Genomic DNA, 12,641 nt, shown 5'->3' on the forward strand with positions numbered 1-12,641 from the left:
AATGTTCATCAAAGGCCAACTGGGTAGAAAAAATGTGGTTTATATGCAGACTTAGTAAGGAAGGAAACTGACAGATGGCACAACATAAACCTGGAAGATGCTGTGCTACAAGAAACAGGCCAACACAACAAAACAAACATTGCACCTTTATATGAGGTTAGTAGTTACACTATGGAGATAGTAAATTGGTCAGATTTTCAGGAAGTGGGAGAGGTAACTATAGACAGAAAAGGGAATTACTGTCTAATAGACATCATTTTATAGTTTGGGATGGTAAAAAGTGACAAAACTGAAGCCTAAATATATGGGTGATATTTTAAGAATATTTCTCACATTAGGTGATTAAAAAAATATATTTCGGGCTGGGAAGGTGGCTCAGTGGGAGAGCGCTTGCCTTGCATGCATGAGGCCCTGGGTTCGATTCCTCAGCACAACATAAGCAAAAAGAAAAAAGCCGGAAGTGGTGCTGTAGAGTGCTAGCCTTGAGCTAAAGAGCTCAAGGCCCAGGCCCAGAGTTCAGGCCCCATGACTGGGGTCCCCCCAACGAAAAAAAGAAAGTATCATTGAAATAATTTAAAGCAGAGAATTAACATGATCAGAGTCAGATACTAAGGCCTGACTGTGCTAGTGAAATTGAGAACACCCAAAAGTGGCAGAGCTAGAAAATAGCTAGATGCTATTGGCATGGATCTTGCTTCAGTTAACTAGACTTTTCATTTTATTAAGCTTATAGAGTAAAATACTACTGCTGCAGGAGAGAAGAATCTAAGCTGATGCTAGAATAGATTATGAAGATCATTTGAGTTATGTTTATGTTAAGTTCCCACAATCAATTGGTATTCTTCAGGGACAATAAAAGCTTAGGTGAAGCGCTGCTGGAATTAGCAGGTTCTGCTTTGCAACAGCAAGCTTGCAATTTTAAGTACAGACATTTAATCCATAGCTCATCTTCAAAAAGGGAAAAACAAGCCATTACATAAGCATTAGACTAGTAGTCAAAAAAATTCTATTAGTAATGCCACTTAGTGTTCAAGCTAAGAATTTCAAATTATGGAAGAAAATCTAAGTATTGAGTTTCCCCTGAAATATATAGATGTTGCCTGCATTTAGGCAATAAACAACAGGGATGTTTTGTTCAAGTAAGGAAAGCAAATGCTATTATTCCACATAAATGTAATAAACCAATAAAGTGAATATTTATAGGTTTAAGAAAGAGCATTTTAGCAAATCTTAACCCAAAACAAAGTCCAATGTCCTTATGTGATTATAAGACAACTTTTTCTTCAAAAAAATGAAAAATATTTACCATTAAACACCAGGTCTGTATTTCCCAATAAGAATATAAAGAAGCTCTCAAAAGGAGTTTGAGTAAGACAAAGAGTTGAATAGTACATTCTTATTTGCATTATGCTCACTCCCCTCCAAAAAAAATTAGTATTCTTTCTCAAATGAATTGGATCCTATGAAATTTCCATTTTTGTACATCAAAAAGTGGCCAACTCTTATGAATGTTATGTTTCAACATAACTAAAAGTAGAAAAAATAATGGTAAAATAAAGTAAATAATAAAATAGTAAAAGAGAATGAAGAGAAAAAAAGCTGTCCATATGCCATAAAATTTGTAATGCTTCTGACAAAGGGCAGATGAAAGTAAAAGAATTCAAATACTTGATGCGGGGGGGGGGGGGGGGGGGGGAATCAGTCAAGTCACAAAAGAAGACCATTCTGAGACATTCCAGCACCAGCCCAATTTGGAGAGCCAAAGCCAAATCTTAGGAAAAAACCGATAACACAATAGCCTTACTCTGGCAGTTCCTTTACCTTTAGATCTTGCCTGCTACAGAAGGTAGCTCTCACAGTCAATAGGGGAAACCAAGCATGGCCTCACAGGACCAAACACAGAGGGCAGCAAACTCCCTTTCCAAGCCTGAACTTGGCAGTATATTCTGAAAATATTCTTTGTCACAGCTCAAATCTCCCACCTAGGATACCTGGCCACCCAGAAAGAAACTCAGAGAGTCTGCCCCAGGCTCAGCAGCTTCAGTTTTAAAAAAGACAAAACATTAATAAGCATTCTTTCTCCAGATCTTCTCCCAGCTCCAGCCCCTTCTCCCCCTACTGCAGGCCCAACCTAATTCCATTTATAATCTGGGCATATTCCTCAGCTGCTGGATCTCTGATGCTCAGGTACTCTTCCAGCATCTTACTGAACAAAGTAACTAAGAAGGCACACATCTGCTAGCTTTCTTATTTGCAAGCAATACATCTGATTCTGGAAAGAAAGCATACTGGGGAACATTCCTGGGCACAAAATAATTGAGCACAAGTTTTAAGTCTAGTCTTAACAAAGGGCTGGGGGGGAATGAAGTCACAAAGCAGAGTCTTCAGGGACCATATCAGAGGGCGGGAAGACTCACAAATGCAGGTGCTTTGAGAAAACCATCTTTACTTCCCTCCATGTCACTTTCCTACCTTCCATCTGTCAGCCCACACCTCTGGCTCTAAAGGTCCTAAATCCTGGGAATTAATGTGCTGATTAACTGAATGCAGATCACAGCTGACCCGAGGAAGAGCTGACTTCTCTGTGTGAGGGACCATTTCCCAATGGAAATCAGGTGGGATAGAGGCTGACCTGCCAGTAAGAACACACACCAAGGGAAATGACAGCATTTGGCTAGAAACAGAAGGATTTTCTAAGCAAGTTACCCTTTGTTGGGGGTCAAATGCCAGGTGTGGATAAAGCTGTTCTTGCTCAAGGATGAATAAAGGGGGAAAATGCTTGGTCTTAGGGAAAATAAGATCTAGAAAAAAAAAGACCACAAAGCATCCAAGCCAGGAAAGCCTAGACTCAATACCACAGAGTACTGAAATCTTCCTTGAGAGGAAGCTTCCCAAAGGCAATAAATATACCTGGTTACTGAAATAAAAATGCAGATAGAAAAAAACAGAAATGCCAGATAATGCAGTTTTAAAACAAATTAAATACAAGCAATATTCAATAAGAAGGTGCCAGTGGCTCATGCCTGTAATCCTAGCTACTCAGGAGGCTGAGATCTGAGGATCTCGGTTCAAAGCCAGCCCAGGCAGTAAAGTCTGTGAGATTCTTATCTCCATTAAACCACTCAGGAAACCAGAAGTGGTGCTGTGGCTCAAGTAGTAGAGCACTAGCCTTGAGCTGAAATGCTGAGGGACAGTGCCCAGGCCCAGAGTTCAAGCCCCACGACCAACCAAAAAAAAAAAAAAAATCAATTAGGAAGTGCAGAAAACATATGCTATTGCAGTGTTTGAACTGAGAGATGGGAAACTATGAAAAGTTATAAATACCTAGATATAGAACTTGTTGAAAACTTAGAATTTCCTGAGTATTTTAAAAATTCTAAAAGCATCTAAGCAGAGGGTTAAAAAAGTTATCTTCAATGACGTATTACATAAGCTTTTTAAAGATAGAACAGAAACATAAATTTTATAATTAGCTCTCCTACTAAAAGATGAAAACTTCCAAGATGACATCAGCTCTAAAATTTACATTTAGGGTCCAAGGAAAATATTCTAAGTAGAAAGTAAAAGATGAGATAATAAAAGCCACAAATATTTACTGGAGATTTCAAAATGTACCAGAAAGGTTACAAGAATAATTCAGTAGCCCTGAAGTTCTTGCTTAGCATATACAAAGCCTGGTTTTGATTTTCAGAGCTGTAAATAATAATAATAAAAATTAAAATGTGCCAGCCAAAAGGCATCTTACTGGTATTAATTCAATCTATCTAAAATATAAAATAGGTAGTAAAAAATTGTCTCTATTAGATAAATAAAGTGAGGCACAAAAAGTTACTTAAATAACTTATCTAAAATTACACAGTAGGTGGGAGCTGACAGGATTTGAACCTAGGAAGCCTGCCTGCTGATCCTACACTATGCCCAACCCAACTGCCTAAGGTAGTTAGCTATCCTTAAAGTAAGGCAGTATAGACCAGACAAATTCAAACAAATAATAGCAACAGAGGAACTATAATCACAGCAATGTTAGTCATTAAAAGAAGAAAAGACTGTCACTTATCAATGGTGAAAAAAACAATTAATAATGAAGTTAAATGAACAGAAATACCTATCAATCTTTGCCCCATAGTTAATATTCAGGAAGTGTTTGCCATTGAATGAATGATCTACATAGGTAAAAGAGAGAAACAAAAATAGAAGGAAGCTGGCAAGAGAACAGTAGCAAAAGTTATATATCATCAGTTATGCTTTTAATGTTTATTTTTAAAATGGCAATTTGTTCCACAGTGCTTCATTGCATTTAGGAACTAACTTTGTCCTGTTCATGTGCAGTTTAGCCCTAAGAAAACTCTAGGTGTCAGCCAGGTGACTGAGATCTAAGGATCAGAGTTTAAAGCCAGCTTGAACAGAAAAGTCCCCATGAGACTCTTTATCTCCAATTAACCACTCAAAAACTGGAAATGGAGCTGGGCCTCAAAGTGGTAGAGCACCAGCCCTGAACGAAAGAACTCAGAGACAGTATTCAGGCCCTGAGTTCAAGTCCTATGACAAACCAAAAACAAAGAAAACAAAAAACAAAGAACAACAACAACAAAAAAAATCTAGGCGAAAGCAGACAGCTGTACTTGACTTTGCTGAGGTCTAGAATACACATACCTGAACACTACAAACATCACAAGTGGTTGGTCCATCATTTGCTATCTATGCTCCTCACTCATGCATACTTGCCTCACAACTCTAGTTTCGGGAAATATATTTGTTGCAGTTTCACATAGCTCACAATCAATACTTCTGACCCCACTTCCAGATCAAACATCAACTTTTAAGGTAAACTGACATTTTTTTTTCACCTACGCATTTCTTAATCAAATGTGAAACAATGGAAGAGCACCTGTGTTAGTCTTCTGTTTTCATGTTGAGGGTGTTGTCATTAATGAAGCTGTTGAGCTGTGCATTAAAGCCATGTTGTTTTTCCATAAACACTGTAGTCCTTCTGTACAATTCTGCACACAGTCAATGTTGGAAATGTGTATGTTGGGTGAACACAGACCTAGCTACATATACATAGATGAAATTGTAATTATAAAAGACTAAGTAGGGTGCTGAGCACTGAGGCCTCACACCTGTGATCCTAGCTACTCAGGAAGCTGAAATCTGAGGATCATAGTTTCAAGCCAGCCTAAGCAAGAAAGTCCATGAGCCTCTTATCTCTAATTAACCACCAAAGCGCCAGAAGTGAATCTGTGGCTCATGTGGTTCAGCACTAGTCTTGAGTACAAAAGCTCAGAGACAGTAGAGAGGTCCTAAGTTCAAGCCCCAAGACCAGCATTTCCCACCCTCCCAAAAAAGATTGAATTAGGGTAAATCCAACAAAATCTATATTCCACAAAATGTTGCTCTTCTAGTATTAGGAAATTCATCTGCATTAGTCACATGCTAGTCGCATATCAAGCCACAAATAAATAAATAAATAAAAACCTAAAAACAAATCTAAAAAAAAAAATCTTTAAAAAGCTAAAAAAAAACCTAAAAAAAAAAAATCTAAGCTAACACAGTGGCTCACAAATATAATTCTTTCTACTCAAGAAACATATTGGGAGGATAACAGTTCCAGACAGCCTGGGAGGGAGGGAGGGGGAGTTTTCAAGACCTCATCTCACTGGGAAAACCTGTTCTCAGTTTATAGCAAGAAGTGTCAACAGGAGGGATTGCCATCTAGGCTAGCCTGGGGGAAAAAGACCCTATCTCAAAAATAACTAGAGCAAAAGAATTGAAGGTATGTCTCAAGTGCCTGACTGGCAAGCCCTCAATTCAAACCTCAGTAAAATAAACTTTAAAAATAAATAAACAACTAACCAATAAAATTGTGCAGTCCATACTCTAACCACAGACAATAAAGATAGGTTTTTACTAAAGTATAACTGGGAGAAAACAGCATTTGCTAGCTGAAAATTATTCTAGTAAATTCAATCAAAAGGAAAACAATAAGCACAGTTATATAATGTTTAAAGGAAAAAATATAATGGTGAGAAAATGACAAATATTTAAAAGCTAGTGCAAAAGGGTACAGATAGTAGTTCACTTTTTATTAAAATACGTGAACTGGTCCATTTAGCATGAGCAAAAGCAGGTAGAAAGAATTAGTAAAGATGAAAATCAGAAAAGGTCAAGGGTAAAACTGGTTCTTCAGGGAAGTAGAGAGGGTAAAAACCAACAAATTTAAGTAGAAGCTTTAGGCAGTCTAATAAAGATAAGGAAAAAAGTCAGAAAGGAAATAATTAAAAGAACAAAAATTAATGAGATGTAATAAATCCCTAAAATCTATACATTTCAGCAAATACCTACAAAAAGGAAATATGAAGTATTATTTGTACTCAAGGAATAGTGTAAGTTCTAGACAAAAAAAAATGTTTTTAAATCTGAATGTTTAGACAACGTTACCAATGAAAAAAACCAGGAAATTTTTAACTCCCACTTCCTCCATTAGGGACAAGAAATGTTTCTATTTTTCTCTCCACTTTAACCTTATTATACTAAAAAAAAAAATCTTTTGTGAAACTAAGAGGAAAAAAAAGTTTCTTCCATGTGGTTTCCTAAGGCAGATCTTAATTTTTGAAACGTTTCAAGTTAATAATATGAACTAAGGATTCAAAAATATTGTATCAGGCTGTGTGTGTGGATGTCCCTGTGTATGTTCACTCAATTTGCCATAATAGCTGAACTATAAAAGCCAGGGCATTTTATTAGTACAATTTGAATCCTAACTTACTTTGAATAACTGGGATATCCTCACAGCCTTGGCTCCCATGATAACATGTGTCTACAGCAGAATAGTGTCTGGTCCACTGGCCTTAGTAGTTAACTAGCTCAGTCCACATCCCCAGAGAAACAACCTACCCTTATAGCTCCTTCCTAGCTAACAGAGCAAGCAGTAGAAGTCTGCTACATCAACTGAATATATATAAACCCTATTTCTCCCAAAACTATTACTGTCCAGCGACTTATTTTGATGGCCAGGGAAGAACTTAACAAATCAATTCTAAAACTCTTCATGAAAACTAAATGGTCACTGATTAAAAGAATTTTCTGATAAAAATAAGACATGTAAATTGTCAGTTAATGAAACCTGTCATAAAGCAACAATTACAAACAGAAGAAAAAATCCATGAAACAGGTCATGATGCCCAAAAATCAATACATATTTAAATACAAGAAAGATGATCCTTCAACTTGGTAGAAAAGGGCAGGGGATTTAAATTTTAGGTAGCACTATGGGAAAAGAACACAGGCTCTTGAACTGGACAGCCTGGGTTTAATGCACACCAGCACTGCAGAATGGCCTCATGACACAGTGTCCTGACTTGTAAAGAAGACTGGTTGGGCCCACTTCACAGAATTGTTGACAGGACTATCCACTACATTTGCACAGTATTTGAAATAATGACTAATACATTAAGTGCTAAAAAAGTGATGCTATGGGGCTGGGAAGGTGGCTCAGTGGTAGAGCGCTTGCCTTGCATGCATGAGGCCCTGGGTTCGATTCCTCAGCACCACATAAGCAAAAAAAAGAAAAAAAGCCGGAAGTGGCGCTGTGGCTCAAGTGGTAGAACGCTAGCCTTGAGCTGAAGCGCTGAGGGACGGTGCCCAGGCCCAGAGTTCAGACCCCACGACCGGACCCCCCTCCCCCCAAAAAAGTGATGCTATATAAATAATTCATGATAGCATAACTCATAATTTCTAAAATCAGGGATATTTTGCCATCAAAGAATCTCATATCATTCCATATTTTTAAAATTAATTTTGGGAGCCAGGCACCAGTGGCTCATGCCTACAATCATAGCTTCTTATGAGGCTGAAGTCTGAGGATCACAGTTCAAAGCCAGCTGGAGCAGGAAACTCTATGAACTCTTATTTCCAAGTAAACACCAAAAAGCTTAAAGTGGAGCTGTGGCTCAAGTGGCAGGATGCTAGCCTTGAGCAAAAAAGCTAAGGGACAGTTCCCAGGCCCTGAGTTTAAGACCCAGTATTGTCACAAAGAAAATTATAAAAATTTCAAGGCTAGAAAAAAACAGAATGATTAAAAAGTAAAACTAGAGGTTAAAAAGGACAAGAGCCAGATTAAGAAAGATCTTTCTAACTGACAGCAAAAGCAATATGACCAAAAAAATTAATCATTTTGAGCACATGAAAATTTTAGGACTGCATATGAAAAATAATTATAATAATTACAACTTCAGGAAAAATACAACTCTATAAATGAAAAAGAAAAGTACAATCAAGCAATCACAAAAACTTGATACATATGAGAAAATATGTAACACTGTAAGCAATCACAAAGCAAATGAAAATACTTTAGCCATAAAATTGGCCAACGTTTTCAAACATTGTACTGTTAACTACTGTCAGAGAAACTGGTGCATTTCTACATGGAAGTCTGCAAAACATATAAAACAACCTCTCCAGGAGAGCACTTTTAACGTAGGCTTTAAAAAAAGAAAAAACCTTTAAAATACTAAGCCCCCTTTTGACCTCATAATTCCATTTTATGATAAAGTTGATATAGAAGACTTCAATGGTAAAGTTTGTGATTCATTTTTTGCAGAGATGAACCAAATATCAATGAAAACAGGATGCTAAAAAAATAAATTTCAGATATAACTTTCTAAAATTAATGCACTCTAAAATCAACCTTAATATTACCAAATTTCAAAAAAAGTTTTAAAACAAACCTTTTAACAGCTTCCTTCTTCGGAACATCTATAATATCCCACCATTTTGAAAGATAAGAGATCTCAGACCACATAAATTTCCTGCTTGATTCTTCTTTCAGCTTTAGGACCATGTTATTAAAAATATACTGAGTCTTGTCTCTAAAGTAGTCATTGAAAGTCTTCACCCAACCTAAATCAAGACACAAATACACCACAAAGGTCTGATTCATACAGCCAATTTCAACTCAATCACATTCTATTCTATTACCTTTGAACACACATAGATCCTTCATTAATATAAAGATGTATTTAAAAAAGTTTTTCTGTATATATATATATATATGCTTTTATTTTATTTTTTGTGAACACACTGTACAGAGGGGTTACAATTACATGGGCAGTATAATGCGTACATTTCATACTTTCAATTAAAGAAATCCTATTTTTGTTGCTATGAGAGACCATAAAAAAACAACACTGAAATGAGGAAAAAACCCTAAAACCTTCACAAAAACTCAGAAATAATAACAATAGAAAAGATGAACAAAGGACAAAAAGTAGTTGTTTAGATCTAAAAAAAATTCAATTATTTATCTCCAGTTTAAGGACATTTTCAGCCTTTGTGCAAGCAAATCAGTACTAGTCTCATGAGATAAAAACTATATTCTCTCATATTACATGTAAAACTTTCCTTCACCCAATAAATTGGCAAGGAAAAAAATCACAAGTATAAATTAACCCAAAGCAGCTGAGCAGCCATAACATAACTGTAGCACTGATAAGAATACTGAGAAATAAAATTTTGCCAAAAAAATAAGTTCTTGCTCTCAAAGGCTGTTTATTACTCATTTATTTTAATTTTTACTTTATTATTAAGGTGATGTACAGAGGGGTTATAGTTACATAAATCAGATAATAAGTACATCTCTTGTCAACCTCTTAACCAAGCAACAAGTATTTACACACTTGTGTATGATTTTTTTTTAAAGAGAACTGTAGGCATTGACTATTTGGGTCTCTTATATTTTCCTACTTCTTAAATATCCTGGATATATTTCCTAAAGACATTAAGAATTCAACTACAGGAAAGATTTTTTTAACAAGACTCATAGACCCAAACTCAGTGCCATTAGACTACTAAACTGGCAACAGCAAAAAACATAAGGGCCATCAATTTCACCTACTGATAGTAGATGATTGGAGCCTATGAATTGTCATCTATGAATTTTTCCAAGGCCAGTTTCTATACTTCCAGGCTTAGCTACTGGCTCAATTGCTTCCAAAATTCATACTGATACATAAGAAGCCCAAGTAACTGATTATGGTTAACTTTCAGTGTATACCATATTTGTACTGAAAAATAAAGAAATAAGAAATAACCTGCTAATGCAGGACAGTACAACTGTCTGGATAGTACACATAGGTACATTTGGAAAGGGCACTGCAGCTGTAACAATATTTATCCCCCTTGCTTTAACTTATTCATTTGGCATTATTTCTGAACATTATTTACAATATATCAAGTATGACACTATGACCCAAGTAAGAATATAATGAAAAATATTCTTTACAGGACTTTCTCAATAGGAAATAATTTTAAATCTATTATCAAAGAAAAGTCTCACAGACCTGCATAATCAAAAAGTTTGGACCTGTAGAAACACCCAAATATACCTGATGAAACTGTTTTGCAAATAACCCCATCTTGCTTCACAAAGCACTCACCTGGAACTCTGCCCAGAGCACTGAATCAGGCTCCACCATTGAAGTCCCAGAGATAGGCAAGGCAAATCACCCACCTTTAAACAGGAACACTCCTTGGTGTTCGTGCCAGTACCCTTAAGATTAGAATCAAGTGCTCAGAACTGAGCCCAGAGATAATTCAGCACCTGTAAATACTACCTGCTAACATCATTCTTCAATTGACCTATTCCTATTTGTATAACTAAAAAATTGTATTAAACACGGTAGAGAACTGTACAAAAAATTAAAGATATTTCTAACATTTAATTTCTAAAAGTTCATAACTAAAATATTTAAACAAGTTGTTCCACATCTTAAGCATATTGATTGCTCAAAATATCAGTTTGCATAGAATTCAATCTTTGCCCTTATTATATGCACTCAATTATAAGATATGTTAAGTCCTGACTCCTACACCTTAGCATGGGATTCTACTTGGAGACAAAGTGTTTAAAGCATCTTAGCATGTGATTCTACTTGGAAATAAAGTATCTAAAGAAGTAATTAAGGTAAAATGAAGTTATGGAGCTCTTATAAGAAGAGATGAGGACACACACACACACACACACACACACACACAAACACACACACACAAACACACGCCCATGCCAATACAAAGGAAAAGATGGCCACACATAAGCCAAGAAGAGATGCCCTCAACTGAAACCATTCCTGTTGACCACTTGGTCCTGGATTTCTGGGCTCTAGAACTGTGAGAGAAGAAAATCTGGTTGTTTAAACCACCACTCTGTCTGTGCCACTTCGTTACAGCAGCTCTAACATATTAATGCAGACTTAGAACAAGCTAGTGATATTACCACCCAACAAAAATGTCAAGATGGAAACAAATCATAAACTGCCACAAGAATATTTAATTTCCCATTTATACATATTATATTAAACAGAATTCAAATGTACAGAAGCAAATGCATGTATGCACCATACTCTAGTTATGCATGTTCAATGCAGATCATAGAGATACCTAAAAAGCTCCATTAGAATTATCATCTTCAAGCTATCATATACACCTTTTAACTGAATTCAAACAAAGGTCCAAACTACTAATAACTTGACTATGAACAAAAGAACTATGAACAGTGCAATGGCTCAACGATCAACAGAAAAACTCAACTGACCTAACATGAAAGGCAACTTTAGAAGGACTAGTCTATATGAAGATTAATAAGTTAGAGGTTTTTCTTTAAAAAAAATAACGATTTTCAACAGCCATCATTTTTTATGAGCTAAGTTCATTTCAAAGAGTTTATCATGAAAGTTTTCATACAGGAATCACAGTGACTGATTAATCCATTTTGCCTTCAACACTTAATTTGCCCTTCAATAATCATGCAGAAAATATGTCAAAGATATTTATGTGAGCCAAATATACAAGCTCAGAGATGTCAACTTAAAAGCCTTCCATAAAACTCATCCATAATACATACTAATACCACTACAATATAGCACAATTAATGAAGAATGAACTGAAAGATAGCCTCTTGCAGCTTTCAATATTGAGTAATATAACAGTAAATTAGCTTTTATTGCTCTTATACAATAGAGTAATCAAGTATTCCCTTTTACATGGAATTGGTTCTTTCTTTCTCTAAATTACTCTAAAAACTACAATTGTAAATTAACATGAGACCAATCAGAAAGACAGTATTTTATGAAAAGTTGTATGGAATGAATTTTGCAACATAAAAGTATATTCCTACCTCTAGATTTAATTATCTGAGAACACTGAGTTACAAGATGATTTACTTAAGTGGTCAATTCACAGCTTCCCTCCCCCACTCTCTCCCCCCCAATACTCTGGGAAACTGAACCAGAGCTGGAACAGCATTAAGAATACCTTTCAATGAACTGTCACAACACTGTCATCTATAAAAGACCAAGTAGCTATCTTAAATAAATAGGGAAATATCTTAAGACAGTGTGTGAATAATCAGAAGTTCCACAACAAAGATATAAATCCAAATTCAAAACAATTTTATGATTTTCTTAAACTAATTTCTAAAGTAAAAAAAAAACTAATATACTTGGAAACTCTAATACTTATTTTCAATGTTCATGAAGAATTAATTATCTAGTGATTACTCATTGACAAATCGTAATTAAATTGTTAAATTTATTTTTTGTACTACTGATAATAACTTGGAAGTCTGAGGAGATCTTACCCTCTAAAAG

General features: G+C 35.6%; 1 protein-coding gene across 1 annotated transcript in view; it reads right to left on the reverse strand.

The window, feature by feature from the left end:
* Man2a1 (mannosidase, alpha, class 2A, member 1) overlaps window positions 1-12,641 on the reverse strand; it is a 158,441-nt gene that overhangs the window by 112,146 nt on the left and 33,654 nt on the right. Inside the window, exon 4 of the mRNA XM_013020384.1 lies at window positions 8,727-8,898. Within this exon, the coding sequence (XP_012875838.1) occupies window positions 8,727-8,898 (172 nt within the window). The remainder of the gene's footprint in view (window positions 1-8,726; window positions 8,899-12,641) is intronic.

The sequence above is a fragment of the Dipodomys ordii genome, unplaced genomic scaffold, assembly GCF_000151885.1.
Source record: "Dipodomys ordii isolate 6190 unplaced genomic scaffold, Dord_2.0 Scaffold50, whole genome shotgun sequence".
NCBI classification, from domain to species: domain Eukaryota; kingdom Metazoa; phylum Chordata; class Mammalia; order Rodentia; family Heteromyidae; genus Dipodomys; species Dipodomys ordii.